Source organism: Megascapheus bottae, chromosome 12 (assembly GCF_031878675.1).
Source record: "Megascapheus bottae isolate mThoBot1 chromosome 12, mThoBot2.hap1, whole genome shotgun sequence".
Taxonomy (NCBI): Eukaryota; Metazoa; Chordata; class Mammalia; order Rodentia; family Geomyidae; genus Megascapheus; species Megascapheus bottae.
This window is the reverse complement of record NC_143520.1, coordinates 30,059,649-30,086,279: the sequence shown is the minus strand read 5'-3', so window position 1 is coordinate 30,086,279 and position 26,631 is coordinate 30,059,649. Positions and strand designations below refer to the sequence as shown.

Here is a 26,631-nt window from a genome sequence, read left to right as displayed (position 1 = left end):
TGCTCCCATCTTTTATTTCCTTCCAACTTCTTTGAAAGATTTTATTAACACTGATTTTTACATCATATTTCAAATGTCATGTTTAACAAGTATTCAAGAGGGAAATTTGTATATGTAATCACTGGCACATAGATTTTAGAACATAATTAAAATTAAGCTGAAGGTTTGTATGTCACAGATACATATCAATCTATATAATAAAACATTATGTCTATATAGTATATATCCCATCGTATATTTTTATGTCTATGTAGTTATGTTTATATCTTCAGGACCATGTCCTTAACCTTGGGTACCCGAATATTGAGTCATCGCTCTTGTATTGTCTGGATCTAATATCCACATATCAAGGAGACCCTACACCTTTTGTTCCTTTGCTCTTGACTTATCTCATTCAACATGATTTGCTCTAGTTTCACCCACTTCCCAGCGAATGCCATTATTTTATCTTGTCTGTTTACTATGTAGAATTCCATTGTATATATGTACCATATATTTTTTTTGTATCCACTCATCTGTAGTAGGGCATCTGGGTTGTTTTCATCACTTGGCTATTGTGAATAGTGCAGAGATGAATATGGCTGAGCAGGTATCCTTATCATATCCTGGGCTATGATGTTCAGAGTGGATGCTCAGGACTGGAATGGCAGGATCGTAGGGAAGGTCTATTTTTAGTTATTTTTAAGAAACCTCTAAACTGCCTGAGTGGCTGTACTAGTTTACATTCCCACCAGCAGTGCCGTAGGGTTCCTCTTTCTCTACAGCATTTGTTGTTGTCTGAGTTCAGAATATTGGCCATTCTAATTAGGGTTGTTTTTATTTGCATTTTCTTTATGACCATGGATGCTGAGCATTTTCTCATATGGTTTTTAAATATAATTAGTGTTTATTATTACATTATTATGTACCATACTATATATTTATATATGTATCTATACATTTTATGATAAAATTCCTTTAAACTTTATGACTTTTAATTTCTATAACTTTTTAAATAATTTTTTATTGTGATTAATAGAAGGGTTACATTATATTTACCAGATAGAAGGTACATTACTTCACATACATTGATACCCTTTCTCATGACATGGTCCCCATTTCCCTCCCACCCTCCCCCTCGCTACCCCCCATTCCCTATCCAATTTCAAATAACCAATTAAGCACATATAAAATACATCAGATAACAAGGTGAAATATTGTAACAATATGAGATAACCAAGGGATGGCAAAAGAGATGAGAGATAACAGTACATTAAGGACAACAGTCACTCATTATATGGCTTTTGTTTCCTTATCCTGGAGGTCCTCACATTTAGTGTCATACTATTTGGCCAAATGTCTCTAGGAGAGTCCAAGGTTTCTACTGATTATGACAAATGAAGGAAACCATTGAGCCTATGTTCCTTTGAGTCTGGCTTACTTCACTTAATATGATTTTTTCTAAGCCTTTCCATTTCCTAACAAATGGGGCGATGTCATTCTTTCTGACAGCAGCATAGAATTCCATTGTGTATAAATACCACATCTTGTTGATCCACTCATCAACTGAGGGACATCTGGGTTGGTTCCATATCTTTGCTATGGTAAATAGTGCTGCAGTGAACATCATTGTGCTAGTGGATTTAGTATGCCCTTGTTTCTGGACGATTGGGTAAATGCCAAGTAGTGGAATTGCTGGGTCATAGGGGAGCTCTATGTTTAGTCTTTTGAGGAACTGCCATATTGCTTTCCATAGTGGTTGAACGAGTTTGCACTCCCACCAACAGTGTAGTAGTGATCCCTCCTGGCCACATCCCCTCCAGCATCTGTTATTAGTTTTCTTGATCCTGGCCATTCTAACTGGAGTGAGGTGGAATCTTAGAGTTGTTTTGATTTGCATTTCTCATATGGGATTTTTTTGTTGTTGTTGTTGCCATTTTAACCTCTTCTTTTGACAAGTACCACTTTCATTCTCTTGCCCATTTAGTGATTGGTTTGTTGGATTTGTAGGGGATTAGTTTCTTGAGTTCCCTGATGTATTATTGGTAAATATCTTTCCCAGTTGGTTGGCTGACTTTATACTCTAGTAGCTATGCGTTTTTCTGTGCAGAACCTTTTTATTTTAGGTAGTCCCATTTGTCCAGTCTCTCTCCAATCTGTTGTGGCCCTGGGACTCTGTCAGGAAGTTCTTTTTTTTGTTGTTGTTGTTTGTTTTTTGCCAGACATGGCTTTCAGCTCAGGGTCTGAGCACTGTCCTTGGATTTTCTCAAGGTTAGAGCTCTACCACTTGAGCTGCAGCACCATTTCTGGCTTTTTCTATGTATGTGGTACTGAGGAATTGAACCTGGGACTTTGTGCATGCCAGGCAAGCACTCTACCACTAGGCCAAACTCCCGGCCCCCAGTCTGTCAGGAAGTTTTTGTCTGTGCCTGAGTTGCAGTGTCTCTCCTGCTCTAGCATGTAGTGGCTTCAGGTCTGATTTTGAGGTCTAAACTTTTTGTTGTTGTTGTTATTGTTTTTTGGTTGGTCATGGGGCTTGAACTCTTGGTGTGGGTGTTGTCCCTAAACTACCATTTAATCCATAGCCCCAGTTCTCCTCCCACCTTTTAAATAATTCAAATGGATTTTATTGTTTTGTTTTCATAAATGTCTGTAAAACACTTTGATCAAAATACCTTTCCTCAAATTGGTTCCTTTCCTCGAACAGTACTCATTTATCCTCTTGCCATTTTGTCTTTTCTTGTTCTGCATTCTGAAAGTGTCTTTGTACCCTTTCTGGATGGCTTGTTCACCGGTGGCACTTTACCACCTAAGCATGTCTCCAGCACAACTTTTTGCAGGTTATTTTGGAGCTGGAGTCTCTTGAACTTTTCTTCCTGGGCTGGCTTTGAACCATGATTCTCTGATCTCAGCCTTTTTTCTGAGCAACTTAGATTATAGCCTTGAACCACTTGCTCCCAACTCTCTCCATTCTTGCTTTTTTTTTTTTTGTGCCAGTTTTCTAACTTAAACTCAAGATTTAGGCACTTCCTGTAGCTTTTTTTGTTCGTGGCTAGTGCTCTCTCCCATTTGAGCCATAGCTCCAGTTCTGTGTTTTTAGTTAGTTAATTAGTGATAAGAGTCTCAGGGACTTTTCCTGTTGTGTTCGCTTCAGACTACCTCAAATTGGGATCCTCAGATTTCAGCCTTTATAGCAGCTAGGATGACAGGCACAAGGCCCTGACCTATCGGGTTTCTTTTTGTTCTAGAATCTCCATATGAGACAAATCATGTGATTTTTGTCTTTCTCAGTCCGGCTTATTTCACTTAACTAGCTGATCTCCAGCTCCATTTATTTTCTTGCATATAAGAAGAATAAAATCCTTTTTATTCTTCTTAATGTCTGAAAAATACTCTGCTGTGTATGAATGTTGTATTTTCTTTCTTTTTACTTTTTGCCAGTCCTGGGGTTTAAACTCAGGTATGCTAGCAATGTATCACTCAAGCCACAGCACCACTTCTGGCCTTTTCTGTGTATGTGGTACCAGGCAATCCAACCCAGGGTATTGTGCATACACTCTGCCACCAGACCACACCCTCATCCCAGCTGTTGTATTTTCTTTATCCAGTAATTGATTGATGCACACATAGGCTGATTCCATAGGTTAGAGATGTACAACCATTTGATTTATATGCTGACTTAACATTTCTTCAGATCTATAATAGATCTGTACTTAGTTTTATATTGAGAAAACCTCCATACTGATTTCCATAGTGGGAACATTAATTTACATTCCTGCGAACAGTATACAAGAGTTTTACCTTTCCCCTTTTTAATTATTAAAAGGAATGGAGAAGTTGAGGTATGGATATTTGCCAGACTTTCCTTGGTTTGTCTTAGAAAGGACACAGTTGTTAATAAATATGGAGTTTTGTGATTTTTCTTCCTAGCCCTTGTTTTTTCCCCTTCCCTTTATTTCCCTCCCTCCCCCCTGCCCTGTTCCCTCTTCCCTCTTCTCTTTTCCCTCCTTCCCTCCCTCTTTCCTACTTCTTTTCCCTCTCCATCTCTCCTTCCCTCTTCATCCCTTTTCCTCCTTTCGTGTTCCTCCTTTCCCCTTCCGTCTTCCCATTTTCCTTTTCACTACTTTTCCTCTTGTCTTCTTACCCCTCCCCTCCCTCTCCCCTTACCACCCTCTCTTCTCTTTTCTTTCTTTCTTTCTTTCTTTCTTTCTTTCTTTCTTTCTTTCTTTCTTTCTCTCTCTCTCTCTCTCTCTCTCTCTCTCACTTTCTCTCTCTCCTTCCTTCCCTCCCTTCCTTCCTTCCTTCCTTCCTTCCTTCCTTCCTTCCTTCCTTCCTTCCTTCCTTCCTTCCTTCCTTCCCCCCTCTCTTTCTTCTTTCTCTCTCTCCTTCCTTCCTTCCTTCCTTCCTTCCTTCCTTCCTTCCTTCCTTCCTTCCTTCGTCTGTCTGTCTGTCTGTCTGTCTGTCTGTCTGTCTGTCTGTCTGTCTGTCTGTCTTGTGGGTCAGGGGGCTTGAACTCGGCCTGGGCACTATCCCTGAGCTCTTTGGCTTAAGGCTACTGCCCTACCCTTGAGCCAAGCCCTACTTCCCATTTTCTAGAGGTTAATTGGAGATGAGAGTCTCAGGTCCTTTGGGCCTGGGGTAGTGGGGTGGCTTTGAACCTTGATCCTCAGATCTCAGCCTCTGAGTAGCTAGGATTACAGGCATGAACCACTACGTCCAGGACCACCCTCTCCTTTCTTTTTCCTGTATTCATGAAAATTAAGTTCTTTGATAAAATTTGTGCTCTGTACTGACTAATAATACCAATTTGAAGTATATTTTAGTATATTTCAAGTCATTCCTTAAGCATTGAGAATAGTTACCTTTAAAGATGAATCAAATTGCATTTTCTTTGCCTATGTATATATGTCTGATTTTTGAAGACTTTAAAAATTTTTTTTTGACAAACATAATGGATGTTTGTTACTTAGTAGCTTAGTAATTGAATGCATGTTAGCATCTCTTTTTCTTGTCTTCTTCTTCTTCTTTTTTTTTTTTTTTCCAGTTCTGGGCTTGAGCTCAGGGTCTGAGCCCAGTCCTTGGACTTTCTCAAGGCTAGAGCTCTACCACTTGAGCCTCAGCACCACTTCCAGCTTTTTTTCTATGCATGTGGTACCGAGGAATTGAACCTGGGTCTTCGTGCATGCTAGGCAAGCACTCTACCACTAGGCCAAACTCCTGGCCTTTCTTGTCTTTTTAAAAATAAATATATAGGGCCGGGAATTTGGCCTAGTGGTTAAAGTGCATGCCTAGCATGCACGAAGGCTGGGGTTCGATTCCTTGGTACCACATATATAGAAAAAGCCGGAAGTGGTGCTGAGGCTCAAGTGGTAGAGTTCTAGCCTTGAGAAAGTCCAAGGACAGTGCTCAGGCCCTGAGCTCAAGCCCAGGACTGGCAAATAAATAAATAAATAAATAAAAAATATATATATTATACAAAATAGTTTCATTGTGGCATTTTTATACATATACATATAATACTTTAATGTATTTAAACTCCCCCATTGGCCTCTCTTATTTAGCAATCCTGTGTAAAGTATCTTCTGTATTTGGGGAAAGGGTATAAAAAAATAAGTTTGTCTAAAATTTTTGTTAATACAGAAATGTGTCTTTTTTGCTGAGCTACAGCTACATTTAAGTAAATTAAGAAACAAGCAATTGTAAGATGAAGATGAGTGCCTTCCTGTTTTATGAAATGAAATTCTACCATTTAAAGTTATTATTTTCTTTGGAGCTTAAAACTTTGTGTTGAGGCATTGTGAAAAAGAAAGTGGTTGTTAGTTGGTTAGTGTGGTTTCATGAGTTTTCTTTTTCCTTCCCAGTCCAGTGTAGTTTACTTACAGTGTTTAGGTTAATGTTTAAAGTAGCATGTTTATGTATGTGTTTTTAATGCCTTCCATATCTGCTTGGCCTTTTTTTAGTCAGTTTGGAAGTATGTGGAGTCCAGCTTCAGTCCATTAGGGCAGTCTTATCAAACACTCTTAGATTACTCAGAACCCGATTTGTTTGTTTTATTCTCACCTTTCTTTCCTTAGCTCTCTCTGACTCTCCTCAGCAATTCACAAACTCTTCTAACTCTTGTAGGTCTTTGTGGATCATTAATTTAGTGCACATTTATTGTCTACATTGTGCCAGGTGTTTATACAATGCTGGTGAGTGAGCTTCCACAAAAGCTCATGTTCTAAGGAAAGTCCTACTTACTATCTCCAAATTCCTGCTGCATTCATCTATGTCTTCTATCTTGATGTTTTAGTTTACTGTATAAGCATATGATCAGATTTTTTACCTGTGTGTTTAAAGCAGTTTCCTCTAAATATTAGTCCTCAAAAATAACTATCTTATACTTTACTCTTTATAGACCTGACTTTATTTTATTTTGCATAGGTATAGGTACAGGCTACAAGTCCCTTATCCAAAATATTATGTAGGACCCTGGATTGTTAATTTATATAGTATTTGCATGTATGTATGTGGTATCTTAAGAGAAAGACCCAAGTCTAGACATAGTTTATTTGTTTCCTACATGCCTTATATAAATATCCAAAAAGCAATCTCCTTTTTCGGACAGAATCTCATTATCTATCACTGATTGGCTTTGAACTTGTAATCTCCTGATTATAGTGATTTCTAAGATTATAGTGATTTAACCTGGCATCTGGGCCACCTGGTTCTATACCTGTGTTTCCATTGTTACATGTCACAAGAGGTGTCAAATGTCATATTCCCTAGAAAGTTTTAGAGCATTTTTTTATTTTAGTTTTCCAGATTAGGCATGTTCAACCTGTAGTAACTTTTATAAATCATAATATATACCTATAGAATAATTATAAAGACAACTTTTAGCCTAATGTGAATAGACTCTTTTAATTGGAAAAACATTTCTAATTTTATATATGACTTTTAAAATGTATTTTTTATCAAGCAAATGGAAATAAATATTATTCCCTTTAGAATTTTTTTTTTTTTTTTTTTTTTGCCAGTCCTGGGCTTGAGCTCAGGGCCTGAGCCCTGTCCTTGGACTTTCTCAAGGCTAGAGCTCTACCACTTGAGCCTCAGCACCACTTCCGGCATTTTTTTTTCTATGTATGTGGTACCAAGGAATTGAACCTGGGTCTTCATGCATGCTAGGCAAGCAGTTTAACCACTAGGCCAAACTCCCGGTCCAAGAATACTTTTTGTATGACTTAAAAAGGCCACATGATAGTACTTGGAGAAATATATAAAGTTTGAATAAAATTACTTTTAAAATTTGTGTGTTTGGTATTTTTTTTAAAACAAATGAACAGATTAAGTATGCATTGAAGTATATCATATAAATATGAAAGATATTTCAAGATGGTCAAAATTTAAAATTTCATTGGTAGCAATTAGAGATACTTTGTATTTGGAGTTGTCTAGCATTCATTTATTTATAATATCTTTCAAGTTTTGGGTATTTGGCATGAATATAATGAAGGACTGTTAAATACTGTTTGAAGTAATAAAATTTTGTGCATATTGAATTATCTGATAATAGGTTTTCTTAATGTAATGAAGGAAAATATAATACTAAAATTTGCCTATGAATAAAATCATTTGTGTACATAGTATTTTTTGCTAATTGCTTATTTTTTAATTTATACTAAAAGGTGTTTTATATGAAAAACATAATTCACTTTGATAAGTTTTCCACATCTGATTCTGGATTTGTACTCTTTCCCTGGAGTGGTAGGAACAATAACATGTGAAAGGAAACAACTTTTATTTTTGGAACTTTATTAATCTTTCCTGGAGAGCTGAGTTTTCTGTGGTAGGCAGGCAGAGGTTTATGAAAGGTATTCAGTTATGTACCTGCTTATTCTGTATTTTCAGTGACATGTTGTAGTTTCAGATGGCTGTATGAGTTTTCCATAAGTAAGCCTTAGATTTATAAATTACCAAAAGGATTTATGATTCTTTAACCAGTCCTTTCCTACTCCCTCCCTACCTGCCCCCCCTTTTTCCTTTTTCCCTATTTAATGTTGATTGCGTATGTAGGCAAATTGTGATTAGCTGGGGCTAGACACAGGAGTATCTGTGACTTATCTGCTTAGTAGTTGGGGATTTTTATTCAACTATATTGTAGTTTTGTGGCTAAATACTGTTTGGAGGTCAAATCAGATTGATAGTCTTAGACCAAGCATTTAGAAAAATGTATTTTATTTATTGATTTAAGAGTACAGACCATATGAACTGTAATGCCAATGACTAGATATTTGTTCTATTGAGAACGTCACATTGTAACTGACTTCAGCTAACTGGACAAAAGGACAAAAGCTTAAAGGAGACTGTTGGAAATGTGAGTGTAACAAATCAGGCCATGTGGCTCACAATTATAATCGTAGCTATTTGGGAGGATGAAATATTCTTTCCAGGACAGCCCAGGCAAAACATTTGTGTGGTACCACTGTAGGGAAATCAGAACATGCATGGTAACTAACACATTCCTGTCATCCCAGCTACTTCAGGACAAAAATATAGGAGGGACTCAGGCAGGAAACATAGATTGGAAGCACTCATTCCAGTTAGAGGCCCAATCAAAAAGAGAGATTTTATCTAAAAAATATCCAGTCCAAAAAGGGCTTGAGGCTCAGTAGTGAAGTGCTTGCCAAGCAACCACAATAATAGAGTTCAAATTCCCATTACTACCTAGAAGTAATAATTAAAATAAAAAGAATGTAACAGATGGACAAGTTTAAAAAAAATGAAAAAATGTTCATTGCAGCACTATTTACCATAGCAAAGATATGGAACCAACCCAGATGCCCCTTAGTTGATGAGTGGATCAACAAGATGTGGTATCTATACACAATGGAATTCTATGACATCGCCCCATTTGTTAGGAAATGGAAAGACTTAGAAAAAATCATATTAAGTTAAATAAGCCACACTCAAAGGAACAGAGGCTCAATGATTTCCCTCATTTGTCATAATCAGTAGAAATCTTGGGCTCTCCTAGCAGAGATTTATGATAGAGCAAAACCTACATACATAAGGCCATATAGGATGACACTAAATGAAAGGACCTCTAGGATATAGAAACAAAAGCCATATAATGAGTGACTGTTGTCCTTAATGTACTATGTTATCTCTCATCTCTTTTGGTGTCCCTTGGTTATCTCATATTGTTACAACATTTCACCTTGTTATCTGATATATTGTATATATTTGTATTTTGTTATTTGAAATTGGATAGGAAGGGGGAAAACAAGATGATGGGCAGGATCGGGGGAGGGAAATGGGTACCAAGACATGAGAAGTAATGCACCTTCTATCTGGTGAATATAATGTAGCCCTTCTATTAATTACAATAAAAATATATGAAAAATGAAAAATGTTGTTTCATTTTAGCTACATCTGCTGTGTTTTACTATTTCTATTTGTTTTATAGCATTTCCCCCATCTAGAATTGGGATTTGAACTTAGCTTCTTCACACTTGCCTAGGAATGTACTCTACTCCTGATCCATGCTTCTGGCTTGGCTTTTTGCTGTTTGTTGGGAGTACATTCAAGCAAACTTTTCATCATGGGCTTTCCTTAAACTGTGATCCTTCAGATTTCTACCTACTGAGTTAACTAGGATTACCTGTATGAGCCACTAGTGTCTGACTTATTTCTTAATTTATTCACCAAATATTAATTGAGTGACTTTCCTGTATTGGGCTAGATTTGAGTGATCATTCCTGGACGAGTGATAATTGCTAATTAAACAACTGGTAATCTAGACGAGGACTTGTCAGTCTGTCAGTCTGTAATCACTTTTTTTTTTTAATCGTCAGTCTAAATGAAGACATATCAGTTTTGCCCATGCTCACTTTTATCATTAAACTAAACGTCCATTCTTATTTAGAATTTACTTTTCATTCAAAAATTATATACATTTAATATGTGCACCGCTTGACACTTTTGTGTGTGTTTGTGTCATGGATCTTGCACTCGGGGCTGAGGTGCTGTTTTTAAGCTGCTCTTGCTCAAAGCTAGTGCTCTAGCCTTGAACCAAGGCTAATTGGAACCACAGCTCCAATTAGAGCTTTTTTGGGGGGGGGGCGGTGGTTGGGAATAAGAGTCACATGGTCTTTCTTGTCTAGGATGGCTATGAACCTTGATCCAGATTTCAGCTTCTTGAATATGTAGGACAACAGGTATCAGTGACACTTAAAATCTAGCCTTCAATATTACTTTGGCATGTAAACAAACCTTTTAAACAAAGGTTTAAAAGCAATAAATAGGGGCTGGAAGGTGTTGAGCAATTGTTTTAGTACATTCTAGATTCTTGATTTGGTCTAACATTGAAGAAGTAAACAGAATTAAAAAAAATAAATATAAAAGCTGGGTACAGTGGTTCATACCACTAGGTAGTCAGGAGGCTGAGATCTAAGGATCACAGTTCAAAGCTAACCCAAGCACTAAAGAACATGAAACTCTTATCTCCAGTTTATCACTAGAAAATGGGAAGTGAGGCTGTGACTCAGGGGTAGGGCTGTAGCCTTGAGCTGTAGAGCTCAAGGACAATGCCCACGCCCAGGGGTAGGGCAGTAATAGCCTTGAGCTGAAGAGCTCAGGGACAGCACCCAGCCTGGAGTTCAAGAGTCATGACCCACAAAAAATAAATAAAATGAACAGTATACATTAATGAGCACTTACAAAGAAGGAGGAGTGCTGATTATAACACTTCCAGGGTTTAGGAATTGGTACTTAGAGATAACTTGAAGATTGGCACATATGTAAGCCTTAGCCTGGTAGATTATTTTTTTTTAATAAACTGGACTTTTGCAAGATCAAGCCACATAGAAATTGTCTGTTTTACTCTGATAGAACCTGAGGGTATCAATGGAAGGATCACATTTAATGGCTTGAGCTCCTTATGCTCAATTACATAGAGTCATGATTAAACAGATTTTAACAAAATTCCTCACAATGGAACCTTGGAATGCATGTGCTAAATTTATGTTAAAACGATTCAGTTCACATTTTGCACTTTGTTGTTTTGTTTTCTGGACTAAATAATTAGGATTAGAATAAGTTAGAAATAGTGATCTAAAAAAATAAACTGGACTTTTAGCAAGTACTAGAATAATAGTGAGGAGGAGGATATTCAAAATGTATTTGCTTGAAACATGTCCAGTTGTTCCAGAGCTATATATTGAAAAAGTTACTCTTTCATTGAATTACTTTGCCATATTTGTATGGATATGTTTCCAGTTGTCTATTTGCCCCACAGATGTGAAATCTCTCTACATTGTCAAAAAAGCTTGATTTATTGTATGTACATTGTAAACCTTAGCATTGGAAAAATGGGGAGTGATTTCTTCATATACTTTTCAAGAATTTTTATATTAAGCTTGTTTATATGCACAAAAATTTGCTGAAGTTTGGATATGAATTTCATGAAAACTATGTCTCTGTAGGGAAAGCTTACATTTAAACCTTCTAATACATGAGATGAACATAGTGTGTCTACAGTATGTAGGTCTTTTAAAGTTTGTTTTATTAGCATTTCCTAATTCTAATCATATAGCATCATATACTTTTTAATAGCATTTTCTAATTCTAATCATCTAGAATTAAAGACTTTTAGGTTATGTCTAAATATTTTTATATTGTTCAGAGTAATTGTAACTAGTGTTGTATTTTTATACTTTAGGCCTGTTTGTTGTCATTATATGGAAATGCAATTGATTTTTGCTTATAATGTATCCTGTGATCTTGCCAAATTTACTTATTAGCTCTGTCAGTTTTTATTATTTTGGTAGATCTTGGAATTTTTCTAGATAATAATGTCAGCTGTAGATACAGTTTCATTGCAGTTATGGTTTCATTATAGAGAATGTCAGCTGTGGATACGGTTTCATTGCAGATACAGTTTCATTATTTCTTTTTTTCATATATTTTTTATTGTAATCAGTAGAAGGGTTACATGATATTTGCCAGATAGAAGGTGCATTAATTCACATACATTGATACCCTTTCTCATGACATGATCCCCATTTCCCTCCCCCCATCTTGTTTTCCCCCTTCCCTATCCAATTTCAAATAACCAAATACAAATATATCCAATATATCAGATAACAAAGTGAGATACTGTAACAATATGAGATAACCAAGGGACACCAAAAGAGATGAGAGATAACATAGTACATTAAGGACAATAGTCACTCATTATATGGCTTTTGTTTCTATATCCTAGAGGTCCTTTCATTTAGAGTCATCCTATATGGCCTTATGTATGTAGGTTTTGCTCTATCATAAATCTCTGCTAGGAGAGCCCAAGGTTTCTACTGATTATGACAAATGAAGGAAACCATTGAGCCTATGTTTCTTTGAGTGTGGCTTACTTCACTTAATATGATTTTTTCTAAGTCTTTCCATTTCCTAACAAATGGGGCGATGTCATTCTTTCTGACAGCAGCATAGAATTCCATTGTGTACAAATACCACATCTTGTTGACCCACTCATCAACTGAGGGACATCTAGGTTGGTTCCATATCTGTGCTATGGTTTCATTATTTCTTTCCCAGCTACTGTACCCTCCCTTTTCTTGCCTTATTGCAGTAACCAGAACTCTTACTACTTTGTTTAAATAAGAGTGGTAAGGATTGATGTCAGTGCCTTTTTTCTGATAATACGCCTCTCCCCATTAGGTATGATGTCAATGATAGTCAGATTTTCTTTATGATGTTGAGGAAGCCTCCCCTTCCAATCCTATTATATTGATAATTTTTCATAAATGAGTGTTAAATTTAGGTTCTTTTGTATCTGTTAATAGTGACCATATGATTTTCATTTCATTTTGATAGACTGCATTAAATTTTTTTGTTGTTGTTGATCCTGGGGCTTTGACTTTGGGCCCGGGCATTGTCCCTGAGTTCTTCAGCTCAAGGCTAGCCCTCTACCACATGAGCCACAGCACACTTCTGGTTTTCTGGTGATTAATTGGAGATGAGTATCATGGACTTTAGTTCTGGGTCCGGCTTTGAACCAGGATCCTCAGATTTCAGCCTCCTGAGTAGCTAGGATTATAGGTGTGTGCCACCGGCGTCCCACTAAGATTAATTTTTTAATGTTGTTGTGTTCTTGCAGAGTTGAAGCAAACTTCCTGTTGTTCTGTAGCCTTTTCTCCTTTTTTTTTGGTGAGTCATGGGGCTTGAACTTGGCCTGGGCACTATCCCTGAGCTCTTCAGCTCAAGCTCCACTTCCCATTTTCTAGAGGTTAATTGGAGATGAGAGTCTCAGGTCCTTCTGTCTCCGGGCTGGCTTTGAACCTTGATCCTCAGATCTCAGCCTCCTGAGTAGCTAGGATTACAGGCATGAGCCACAGCTCTCATCCTCCTTTTCTCCTTTTGAAAATACTGTTATTGTAAAGGTGATATACCGAGGAGAGGGGTTACAGTTACATAAATCATGTAATGAGTATATTTCTTTTTGAATAGTGTCACCTCCCTAGGTTTCTTCTAGTTTTTCTCCTCCTAGCCTCCTCCTCCACAAGTTGTGTAATTCATTTTCAACATATTTTCTAGTGAGTATCACTGCTGCATTTTTTTCACCCTTTGTCCCATAATTTCTGTACCCCTTCCCTAAAACAGACTTCTTAAAAATACATCATTGGGGGCCGGGAGTTTGGCCTAGTGGTAGAGTGCTTGCCTGGCATGCACGAAGACCTGGGTTCGATTCCTCGGTACCACATGCATAGAAAAAAGCTGGAAGTGGTGCTGAGGCTCAAGTGGTAGAGCTCTAGCCTTGAGAAAGTCCAAGGATAGTGCTCAGGCCCTGAGTTCAAACCCAGGACTGGCAATATATATATATATATATATATATATATATATATATATATACACACACACACACACACACACAAAATTGGATTATGCTTGCTAATATTGAGAATTTTTGCACCTAAGGTTTTTCTTTCCTTTTGTTTTGTATTTGTGTGTATCACTGTAATATTGACTCCATAAAATGAGTTAGATAGTAATTGTATCTGGAAGAAAGTGCTCTCACTGTTGAGCCATGCCACTAGACTTCTTTCTGCTAAATAAGGTCCTATCCACAAGCACATCTAGGTAAAAGTAAAACTCATTTATGTTGGCCTCCTGGTAGCTAAGATAAGAGGCATAGGCTCCCACATCCAGCTCTTTATTGTGAAAATATCTCCATCTTTACTGTCTATTTTGGCCTTGAACCTTAAGACCCAAATTTTCTGCCTCCTAAGTAGCTAGGATTACAGATATGAGCTATTGATGGAGGAGTAGCTTTAACTACTACCTTTTTTACCAAAACAAAACTATACTGTCCTTGCATGGAATTGTTTTGATTTGAAAATGTTTTAACAGTCTACCAGTTTAAGTCACAGTGCAACTTTTGGTTTTCTGGTGATGTATTGGAGGTAAGAGTCTCATGGACTTTCCTGTCTAAGCTGGCTTTGAACCTCAATCCTCAGATCTCAGCCTCCTGAGCATCTGGGATTACAAGCATCAGCCACCAGCACCATGTCCTCCCTGTTTGTTTGTTTTCTCTGATTATTTTGAAGATGGAATCTGGAGAGCTTTTCTTCCCAGGATTTTTCTTTGAACTTTGATCCTCTGGTCTCAGTGTCCTAAGTAGATAGTATTATAGGCTTGAAACATTGGCTCTGGAAGACTTTAAAGTTAAGTTAGGAATCTAAGCCGCTGTAGCTCATGCTTGGTTAAGGACATAGTTTATAAACTATTTTCCTGGTTCAACTTAGCCTATAAGCCCATGATTCTTAATTAGGAAAGAACATTTGACCAAAAGAAAAAAGTGCATATACAAATAACACACATGTACATGTGCATATATATATACACATATATATACAGTAAATGTGTATACGTAATATTCATTTTATGGATTTTTTTTTGTTTTTCCACTTTTGGGGCTTCAACTCTTGGTCTGGGCTCTGTCCCTGTGCTACTTTTTGCTCAAGGTTAACACTTTACCATATGAGCCAGAGCACTACTTCCAGATTTTTCTTAGTAGTTTTATTGGAGATAAGAGTTTCACAGACTCTCCTATTCAGGGTGATAGTGTGTGTGTGTGTGTGTGTGTGTGTGTGTGTATCTCTATACACAGTCACATTTTCTGAAGTATGATGCACAGGAGTATATTCCCATGTATTTACTTAACAGTTTAACAAAATGAATACAAAGAAGCTGAAACATGTATTTTCTGAGAGAAGAAGAGGTTTAAGGGGAGAGAGCAAATGAATGAAGTGAGAAAAGGTGTGCAATACAGTCAATATTCAATGTACATATTGAAAACGGAACTGGCTGAGGGTTTGGGTTAGTGGAGATAGATGGGGATCAGAATGATGGAAGAGAATTGAAATCCCTTTGTCCAACTCTTTAAAGGTAATAAAATGCCCATTAATTCATCTTTCATAAAGACTAGAAGAGGCAAATGTAGACACTGATGTTGTTCCCTTTCTTTTATGTACTATAAAATCTTCTGAGAAAAATTCTCAGAATCGTTCTCAGTATAGTGCTATAGCCATTATTCATTGATTAGAATTGAAACAAAAGGTACAATGTGTTTGATATTTCTGCATTTGTCAGTATTCTTTGTCTCTTTCTTTCCCTCCTCCCTCACTCCCTTCTTTTCTTCCTTCAATCTGTTTTAGTTTAAGGGGTTGTTTTATGCTTCAAGGACTATTGTTTTAGAACTTGCAAATTATATACATATACAGAGAGAGATTTTTTACATAAATTAAATAACTGATAATTTATAAGAATCTCCCTGCCTCAAAATGAACAAAAAAAGACAGGTTAGCTAGACTGTTGGAATTAGTAATAACATTTTTGAAAGATGGAGTAGCAGACCAAACACCTGTGGGACAAATATGTCATAGAACTATGAATGGATTTTACATTTAAGGTTGAAAAACTAAAAAAAAATATATTTTGTGAGATAAAAATTACATGGAATTTAATTTTTAGTGTCCATAAATAAAGTTTTATTGGAACATAACCATGTTCATTCATTTTCTGTGTATGGGTGCTTTTGTGCTTGAGCAGAGTTGAGTAGTTGCGACAGACCATATGGCCTGCAAAGCCTAAAATACTTACTGTCTGGACCTTTACAGAAAAAGTTTGCCATCTCTGTTTTAAGATAACAGTGTGGGCCGTAAATGCTTTTAGATTTTTTTTGAGGGGGGGGTAAAGAAAAGTTAGTTTGCTCATGTTTTGAAGAAGTTTCTAAAAAGGGATAATTTCAAAAATTGCTACTGTTTTCGTACAGATAAATAGCTGAATTGACAAAATTATCAGCATAGTTTGTGTTACATTATACTGTTATTCTTTAGTGAAGTGTGACTTCATGGCACCATTATTGCCAACTGATGCTATGAGCTTACAATTATATTCTTTGCTAAGTACATTGTTGAAACATTTTGAGTCTCAAGATTAACTTGGCTCTTAAAAAAATAAGAAAATTCCCTAGTTAGTTTTTCTTGCTATGACAAAATACATAGCATGAACCAATTATGACAGATTTTTTTATTTGCTCAAGATTCTAGAGGTTTCAGTTGAATCAGTTGGCTGATTCCATTGCTGTGTGTCTGAGGCAAGACTGAGCACCACATGGGGAGCATATGGTAGCACAAAACCAACCACCTCTTTGTAGCCAGGAAGTGACAAGGTATATCTTTCCAGGGATGTGCCTGGTAGCCTACTTCCTTTGGAGAAACATTACTTCTTACTAATGCCAAGCTACTTGAACTCATCAAAAGGATTTATCCATTGATTAGATCAGAGCCCTCAGGATCCAGTCACCTCTCATTAGTGTCATCAGATGAGCAACAAATCTTTAACATGTCACCCATAAGCCTTTTAGGAAATATTATAATCCAAACCATTATGCTGAGGGGGGTGTGTGCACGTGCATGTGTCCACATAGTGATACTGGAGGTTGAATTTATGGTCTGGGCATTATCCCTTAGCTTTTTTGCTGAAGGGTGGCACTAGACTTTGGCCTAGGCTGGCTTTGAACTCTACCCTTCAAATTTTAAAATCAAAGTGAAGTAAGCCAGACTCAAAGGAACTTAGGCTCAATGATTTCCCTCATTTGTCATAATCAGTAGAAACCTTGAGCTATCCTAGCAGAGATTTGCAATAGAGCAAAACCTTGATACAAAAGGCCATATAGTATGATGCTAAATGAAAGGATCTCCAGGATATAGAAACGTAAGCCATATAATGAATGATTGTTGTTCTTAAGGTACTATGTTATCTCTCATCTCTTGGTTATCTCATATTGTTGCAGTATCTCACTTTGTTACCTGATATATTGGATATATTTTTATTTGGTTATTTGAAATTGGATAGGGAAGGGGGGAAAACAAGATGAGGGGTGGGAGTGGGGGGAGGGAAATGGGGACCAAGACATGTGAAAGGGTATCAATGTATGGGAATTAATGTACCATCTATCTGGCAAATATCATGTAACCCTTCTTTAATTACAATAAAAAATTTCAACCTCTGGAGTAGCTAGAATTACAGGCACGAGCCACCAGTGATTGTCTTTGTAAATTCAAATTTGTTATTGTTAAAAATATGTTCCGTCATGCTTGGCTTTCAGTCCCATTTTAGAAATTTATTTTCCAAGTATACTTTCTTAGTGGCTTAAAAAAAATCTTTGCCCCAGAGACGAGTAGAAGTTTTTATTTGAATGAGGCTGAATTTATCAGTGTTTTCATTTGTAGTTTATGAATTTTGCATTGTAAGAATTTTTTCATAAGCCAAGGTTAAATGATTTTCATTTTCTGTTGGGAATTCAGTATTTTCAGGCTTTATTTTTAGACTTACAATATATTTAATTTTAATTATGTTGCCTGAGTTAGGAGTTGAAGTTACTTTTTTTTTTTTGGCATATGAATGGTCACTTATATCAGCCTCAATTATTAATTGTATTGAATTGCCTGGCAACTTTTTGGTGCATCAATTGATCATGTATGTGTAAGTCTAATTTTAGATGTTCTTGTTCTGTCCAATCGATGCACGTGTCTGCCTTTTCACTAAAACCTCTCTGTCTTTGTTGCCAAAGGTTTTATAGGAAACCTTAAAACCAGAAAGTATGAGTTCTTAATTGTACTTCTTTTTACAATTATTTTGGATAGTTTAAGTAATACCTTTAAATTTGGTTGCATTATAGAATCTGCTACTGTTAATGAACTTTTTGTCTTTTGTAACACTAAAATCTGTTGATCTTTCTTGCACATTGGATAAATTTTCTTGGTCCATAAATGCTTTTGTAACATCACACATAATAATTCATTCAGATAATATTGGTTTACTGAATTATATTGACATTAATATTGGCTAATTTCATTTATTTAATATTTAAAGATTCTATTTGTTAGTGTTACCACTGATTTCATCAGAAAATTCTTTATGTATGGGGAAACTGGTCATTAAGGTTTTCCAAAATTTTCATTGTTTTAGTATTTTTACTAACATGCATTGTATAAAAGTTTATGATATGATAATATAGTAGGGTTTGATTCCATTTTCTTCTACCCTCCCATTATTCTTTATAATTTTCTCTTTCATTTATAATTTTAAAGGGGTTCATTATTTTATTTTCATATACACACACACACATATGTATATACATATATCACTTTGATCATACTTCCAGATTACTCTCTCCTTTTACTGGCCTTCCAATTAAAAAATTTTTTTAATCTGACTTTTTGTTATTGTACTGGTATTGGGGCTTGAACTAAGGGTCTGAGTGCTTTCTCCCTTAGTTTTTTCATCAATGTTAATAAATTCTTTAATAAAAATGCTCACAGAAAAATTTTATTTGATTTTTTTTTTGTTGTTTTTGCTGTTTAGGTATTTAAACTCAGGGTCTCTGTGCTCTATCCCTTAGTTTTTCACCCAAGGCTGGAGCCCTACTATATAATCTACAGCTCCACTTTGGTTTTTAGTACTTAATTGGAGATAAGTTTTAGAGGCCTGTCTTCCTTGGTTTGTTGGAGTCTTGAGCCTCAGATCTCAGCCTCTTGAGTAACTAAGGTTATAGGTGTGAGCCACAAGGGCCTGGCTTTGAAGACTGAATTTTCATTATTGTCACTGTATACTGTCAGTAGTTTTTCTTGATGTAAACATTTGAGAACATGTCTGCCAGATTTCCAAGTCTGAGTAGCAAGAGTTTGTTTAGTCTACAGTTCAGTCATACAAGGGCTTTCTCTTGAGGTAACTGTTCTACTTCAGTGTGTAGAATAGTGAAGAATTGTGTTTGCTTCATTTCTATTTTGTTGCATAAAATTTTAGAGTTCATTAAAGAATTATTACTTAATAAAATTAACAATTTTTGCTGTTTTTTTATCCCTTTTTTTTTTTTGCCACTCATGGGCCATGAACTCAGGGCCTGAGCACTGTCCTTGGACTTTCTCAAGGCTAGAGCTCTACCACTTGAGCCTCAGCACCACTTCCAACTTTTTTTTTTTTCCCCGATGTGGTCCCGAGGAATCGAACCTGGGTCTTTGTGCATGCTAGGCAAGCACTTCTACCACTAGGCCAAACTCCCGACCCCAAATCAAGAATTTTCTTAAGTGAAATGTAACTGACACTGTCCAGGGAAACCTTGTGATAAAGATGTGGTTGCCTGATTATTATAATGGCCTTTATACTTAAAGTACAGATATTAACCTGAAATATAAACCCAGGGTTATAACACCCAGAAACAATAAATTATTAACATTTTAGGACTACCTGAAATTGTTATCTTGGGAGGTAATTGCTTTAAGACCTTATTGATAGTTATATTAAGTTGCTGTTTTATTATCTTGTAGGTGCTATACTTGGTAGATCAGAAACTCAGGAGTGTCTTTTCTTTAATGCTAATTGGGAAAGAGACAGAACCAATCAGACTGGTGTTGAACCTTGTTATGGTGACAAAGATAAACGGCGACATTGTTTTGCTACCTGGAAGAATATTTCTGGTTCCATTGAAATAGTGAAACAAGGCTGTTGGCTAGATGATATCAACTGTTACGACAGGTAAGGACATACATTATTTTATATGACAGTATTCACTTTTACTTTTCAGAATATGGAATTTTACATAAATGTTTCATGTTTTTTAAAAATGGAATTATGAAAATCATAATGTGTCAAGATATATTAAAATAATAAACATAGCAGGTTTATGTATTCTTGATGTATTTCTAATGTACTAAGTAGTGGGACACTACTAAATAAATGACTTCTTTTCCCATGTTATTGGGGTTATACATTTTTATCCAATTAAAAAATGCTTTCAAAGAAAGTATATTTATTGTATAAATATACTTCATCAAAGAGAGTAAAACTTAATTGTAGCATATAATTTCTTTTCAGGTTCTTTATACATCTAGGGAAAAATCGATTTTGTTACATTTTCCCCTTCTCCCTTTTTTTTCCTCTTTGAAGCAGTCCTTTTATTCTTTATCTGAACTGATTATTATTATTGTTATTATTATTATTTTTTGCCAGTTCTGGGACTTGAACTTAGGGCCTGAGCACTAGTCTTGAGGATGCTCAATGCTATCCACTTGAGCTACAACAGCACTTCTGGTTTTTTTCTGTGTATGTTGTACTTGAGGAATTGAACCCAGAGCTTCATGTATTCTAGGCAAGCACTCTACCACTAGGCCATGCTTCTGACCCCACCTGAACTGCTTTTTTTGTGGTTTTATGTGTGCATGCTGGTGCTGAGACTTGAACCATGGCCTTGATCTTCTTTCCTCAAGGTGAACACTCAGCCATTTGGACCACAGCTCCGCTTCTGGCTTTTTTTTTTTTTTTGCGGGGGAAGGGGTGGTGGTGGTGGTGAGGGAAGTTAGTTTATTAGAAATAAAAGTCTCATGCATGGGCTTTTCCACCCAGGCTGGCTTTGCACCATAACGCTCAGCATCCTGAGTAGCTCCAAGTGAGACATTTAAATTTGACATTAAGGACTACTTCAGAAATAGCAGCCATATAGAAGCTACAATTTATTGAAAAGATCTTGTTTATTTTGCAGAGTAAATTGCAGTAGTAATGTTACTTTGACTACTTGGGATCTTTCTGTAAGAATTTCCATAAATGATATAGAAACAAAAGCCATATAATGAGTGGTTGTTGTACTTAATGTACTATGTTATCTCTCATCTCTTTTGCTGTCCATTGGTTATCTCATATTGTTACAGTATTTCACCTTGTTATCTGATCTATTGTATATATGTTTATTTGGTTATTTGAAATAGGATAGGGAAGGGGGGAAAACAAGATGAGGGGTGGGGGTGGGGCAAGGGAAATGAGGACCAAGACATGAGAAAGGGTATCAATGTATGTGAAGAAATGTATCTTCTATCTGGTGAATATAATGTAACACTTCTATTAATTATACTAAAAATATATGGAAAAAAGAATTTCCATAAATGTTGAACTTCATCACTTATTTTGTTGGGCCATAGAATTTACACTAAGGTTGGTGCTGAAGATTGGCAAAGTCCTGCAATAGCCCACATAACCAGGCATTTTGTAGCCACAAAGTGATATCTACCAAATACTAGATCAGAGCCTTTGTTGATTACTTGGAATCTGTTACTTCTTAGCAATAGGTGATTGATAGAAACATGAATTCAATAAAGTGCTATAAATAGAATTATGTACACTGTTTTTAGGTACTACTTCTTTCTTGAATTTTTAAAAACTTTTTATTAAAGAATTTATTAACATTGATTATTATATCATATTTCAAATGATGTATTTAACAAACAAGTATTAAAGAAGGGAATCTCTATAGAATTTTTTTTATTGTGATAGAGGTGAAATACAGAGGGGTTGCAGTTGCATAAGTCAGGTGAAGAGTGCATTTCTTTTGGACAGTGTCATACTTCATCTTCCCTTGCTCTCTCTCAGTTTTTCCCTCCTATCCCCACCTATAAGTTGTGTAGTTTTTTTCAACATAGTGTGCAGTGAGTACCACTGCTGCATTTGCTTACCCTTTGTCCTTCCATTTTTGTGCCTCCCCTTGTATTACCAAAGACATATAAAGGAACAGAAAGAACAAAAAGGAAAGAATTAACAGAAGAAGCAAAAAAGAAAAAAAGTCTTGTTTTTATTTCCAGGAGTTTATTTCAGTAATGATTTTTTATGATCAGATGTATATAGGCATTGTGCCTTTCTGTTACTCCTTGAAGAATATCTTCATTTGGTCTCACTGTGTGTGAATGCCAAGAGACCTGTATAATTTATTATGTCTCAGCAAATGAGAGAAAACATATGCTGTTTGTCACTCTGAGCTTGGCTTACATAAATTTTTTTGTTTTTGGTCAGTTGTGGGCCTTGAACTCTGGCTCTGGGCCTAGGCTCTTCAGCTCAAGGCTAGTCTCTACTCCTTGAGCCACAGCACCACTTCCTCGCTTAACATGATTTGTTCTAGGTCCATCCATTCCTCCTCCAATGACATATTATTCTTTGTAATGGCAGTGTAAAATTCCGTTGTATACTGGCACATTTTTTGGATCTACTCGTCTATTGTAGAGCATCTGGGCTGTTTCCACAACTTGGCTATTGTGAATAGTGCTAGCTATTATACTTTTTTTTTTATAAGATATTAAACATAGCCATTTATATGTAAACAAATTGTGTGTGTGTGTGTGTGTGTGTGTGTGTGTGTGTGTGTGTGGTGTAGTGAATAATTAAGAGTTGGGAATCATCTTTGTTGAAAACTTCCCTTTATCAGTCTGTTGAAATACCTTTTTTTTTTTTTTTTTTTTTTTTGCTAGTCCTGGTCTTGAAATCAGAGCCTGGACTTACCATGAGCTTTTTTTTTTTTTTTTCCTTTGCTCAAGGCTAGTGCTCTACCACTTCAGCTACGTTCCACTTCTAGCCTTTTGCTGGTTAATTGGGTATGAGTCTCATATACTTTCTTGCCTGGGTTGGCTTCCTCAGGTCTCAGACTCTTGAGTAGCTAGGGTTACAGATGCTCAGCTTTTAATTTTATTTTGATGGAGATAAATTCTGTCAGATCTTTTTTTTTTTTTTTTTTTTTTTTTTTAAAACTGGGTTGTCTTTAAACTGAGAGTCTGGATCTTAGCCTGCTTAGTAGGGATCACAGGTTAGGCACTGGAGCCTGGGACTTTTTCTTCCCACTTTTATTAGTAAAAGCTACGATGCTTCTAACCTAGCCAGAATTTTAGTTCTGTGAGACTCAGGTATTCCTTGAAACAGTAGTAAATCATTCATTGGAGGTCTATAGAGTATACTGTTTGCTGTAAATGCTCAATTTCAGGGTGAAGTTTTACTATATACCAGCCTTGTTTCTCTTAATAGAAAAGTATGTGAATTTTATTTTAATGCTCTAAATTTGGCTGAAAACCAAATACTAAAGGTAGTGGGAGAAAGAAAAGATGAATAAATGTGTGGAAGAAAACATTATTATAAGTTGGGTTTCTTTCTGTTTGCATTTTCCTATATTAGTGTAGATCCTATTTGAAAGTTTGATTTTGCTAAAATGCATTTCTGTAAAATTTCTTGATCTTTTTACTTCAGAATTATCCTGGGTCATATTATTATTTTAATAATTATTTCTTCTTGTGCCAGTCCTGGGACTTGAACTCAGGCCCTAGACACTGTCCCTACTTTCGTATTCAAGACTAGCACTTTACTACTACTCAGCTATGAACTTTCCTACCAGGGCTGGCTTCACATCTTGATCCTCTTATCTCAGCCTCCCGAGTATCACTAAAGTTCAGTAATTTCAGTTTTCTTAATATTTACAAGCACTGTCTAAAAGATTGATCTTAAAATATAGGTACAACTTTCTTAGTAGCTGATTAGGTTTTCTTCTGGAAGTTAAATCTGTGTTTCATTGTGACAAGTGGAGCAACTAGGATTTGTATTCAGGGCCTGAAGGCAGACACTTTACCACTCAGGGCTTATTATCTCTATTCCTTTTTACTTTATTTTTTTCCAAAGAGGGTCTTATTTTTGTACTTTGGCCAGGTCTGGACTGCAGTCTTCCTGTTTTTTGCTGGGATGACAGTTGCTTGCATCCACATGCAGCTTTTCATGATTGAGGTCTTGTCTTGCAGACTTTTTTTCTTGCATTGATTGAAATAGGTTCTTATAAACTTTTTGCCCGGACTGGCCTTGAATCTTACTCTTCCTCGGTCTCAGCTTCCTGACTAGCTAGGATTATAGGCATGAAATACAGTATTAAATTCAAGTCTGGTCATATATAGAGGTCTGCTTTTTTTTTAAGGATTTAAGAAATTCATCCTTATTCTAATAAGTTAGAATTGCTAGATTCTATATGTATCTTGCCCATCTTTCTTTCTTTTCTTTTTTTTTTTTCTCCCCCAGTCCTGGGCTTGAACTCAGGGCCTGAGTACTGTCCTTGGACTTTCTCAAGGCGAGAGCTCTACTACTTGAGCCTTAGCACTACTTCCAGCTTTTTTCTATGTACATGGTACTGAGGAATCGAACCTGGGCCTTTTTGGATGTTAGGCAAGCACTCTACCACTAGGCCAAACTCCTGGCCTCTTTTTTTTTTTTTTTTTTTTTTTTAATTTTCGGGATAATGTATAGAGGGGTTACAGTTGCAGTTGTCAGGTAATGGGTGTATTACTTCTCAAAGCTTGATACCCCTTCTCATGTTTTTGTCCCCTTTTCTCTCTTCTCACCCTCTTTCCATTGTTCTTTAGACTTTTGTCATCTTTGTTCATTATGTTCAAGAAGCTATTACTTTCTGAATTTCCCAGGCTGATTTTGGTTTCCAATATTGAAACATGTTTATAATACAGCAACACTTACTGTGTGTGTGTGCTTAAATGCGCATGCTTATTTATATTCAGTTCATTTGTTTGTTTTGCAGTACTAGAAATGGAACCCAGGGTTTCAGACGACTGGGCCATGCCTCTGGGCCATGCCTCAAGTCCTTAGTTTTCAGTTTTCATGAAATGAAAAGGCTATATTTCCTGTGAGCAAAAGCACACCTAAACCAAATTGCCTCATTGACTTTATATTCCTCTTCAAGATTTTCTAATAAACAAACATAATAAATGTGGCCTTAGATTGCCTATTAGAAACCACATTAAAACAGTCTCAAGGAGTGATTATTATAAATTCAGTTGCTTATTTTAGTTTTCTGATGAGACATGGTAATAAGAATCTAGGATCATTTTGGCTTTTAAGAAGTGATTATTTTAAACTAGTAAAAATCTTAAAAATAAATGCAAATGACTTAGTATTTTGTCTCAGAAGAAAATCACCTATTGTAGGGTCAGTATAATAATGCAGACTTTTAATTATTTCTGCTTTGTTTGTTTATAGGACTGATTGTATAGAGAAAAAAGACAGCCCTGAAGTATATTTTTGTTGCTGTGAGGGCAATATGTGTAATGAAAAGTTTTCTTACTTTCCGGAGATGGAGATCACACAGCGTAAGTTAACAAGGAAGATATCTGTTGGTTATAATAGTAGATTGAACGAAATTATAATTTCATTGCTGGGATAATTTACTAATATTTATTTAAAACTTTGACACTGTAATAAGTGCTGATAGTAGTATTTTTGTATACCAAATCTGAGTTGTTTTGTTTTATCCACAGCCACTTCAAATCCAGTTACACCTAAGCCACCCTATTACAACATCCTACTCTATTCTCTGGTGCCACTTATGTTAATTGCGGGAATTGTCATTTGTGCATTTTGGGTGTATAGGCATCACAAGATGGCCTACCCTCCTGTGCTTGTTCCAACTCAAGTAAGTTATTGTCTAATAGTTTGTACTGTTTTACATTTTGCATTTTAAAAGAGGCGGAACTTTGTAAGTTGGTAACAAATTATTTTCCTTTGGAGTTACTTTTTGGAGTGATTATTTTGTTCTGAGAGCTGTAGATAATTTTGCAAGTATTATTTTGCTATGTCTTGAATCTTTTTCAAAGTTGAGGTAGAGTAGAATGAAGGATATTCCTATTCCTATTCTTCTCTGGAGAGTTTTACTTTTCTTTTAATACGTCTAAGTATGAAATGTACCTGCTTTGCTATTTGAGAAACAATTATAAAGAAAAAGTAATATCATATTTTCTTTTCCTCACTTTTTAAATTCTTCAGATTTTATGCCTTTGTCAAGACTTCTTTCCAAAATATCTTCTTAATCATAAGGATGGGCCTAGGAAGGTAACCAAGACAGTAGGAAAAATGTTAAGTCTAGGTTTCAGGAATTTCTATCCATAAAAATGAAATAGAGCAACATGTCTTACCATGTGCTGTTCTTAGTTTGAGTGTGCATTTTTTGTTTGCAGCATATGAATTATGTATTTTTTTTAATGTTCTTGAGCTTTTCATGTACCCTACCTTGAATATTTCTGAAAACAGAGGCGTGGTAGCTAATTAAATTCACTACATTTTCCTTAGTCTCTGTCATGTGGACACTTGGCACTGGGCTAGTTCTTTGCAATGATTTTCATGGAGGTAGTTAATATTCCATAGGTCAAGGAATGCTAATAAGTTTTGCTAATACTTACTTGAAACATTTCTAAATCTTAAGTTTTGTTGTGTTTATTTTAGTTCTTAAAATCAGGATAACTTGCCTTCTGAATC

General features: G+C 36.0%; 1 protein-coding gene across 2 annotated transcripts in view; it reads left to right on the top strand.

Moving 5' to 3' along the window:
- The window catches only part of Acvr2a (activin A receptor type 2A), a 94,815-nt gene that overhangs the window by 36,385 nt on the left and 31,799 nt on the right, over window positions 1–26,631 (top strand). For both annotated transcript variants that reach the window (XM_090342864.1, XM_090342863.1), the window contains exons 2-4: window positions 19,851–20,058; window positions 25,360–25,469; window positions 25,638–25,792. In XM_090342864.1, the coding sequence (XP_090198990.1) occupies window positions 19,851–20,058; window positions 25,360–25,469; window positions 25,638–25,792 (473 nt within the window). The remainder of the gene's footprint in view (window positions 1–19,850; window positions 20,059–25,359; window positions 25,470–25,637; window positions 25,793–26,631) is intronic.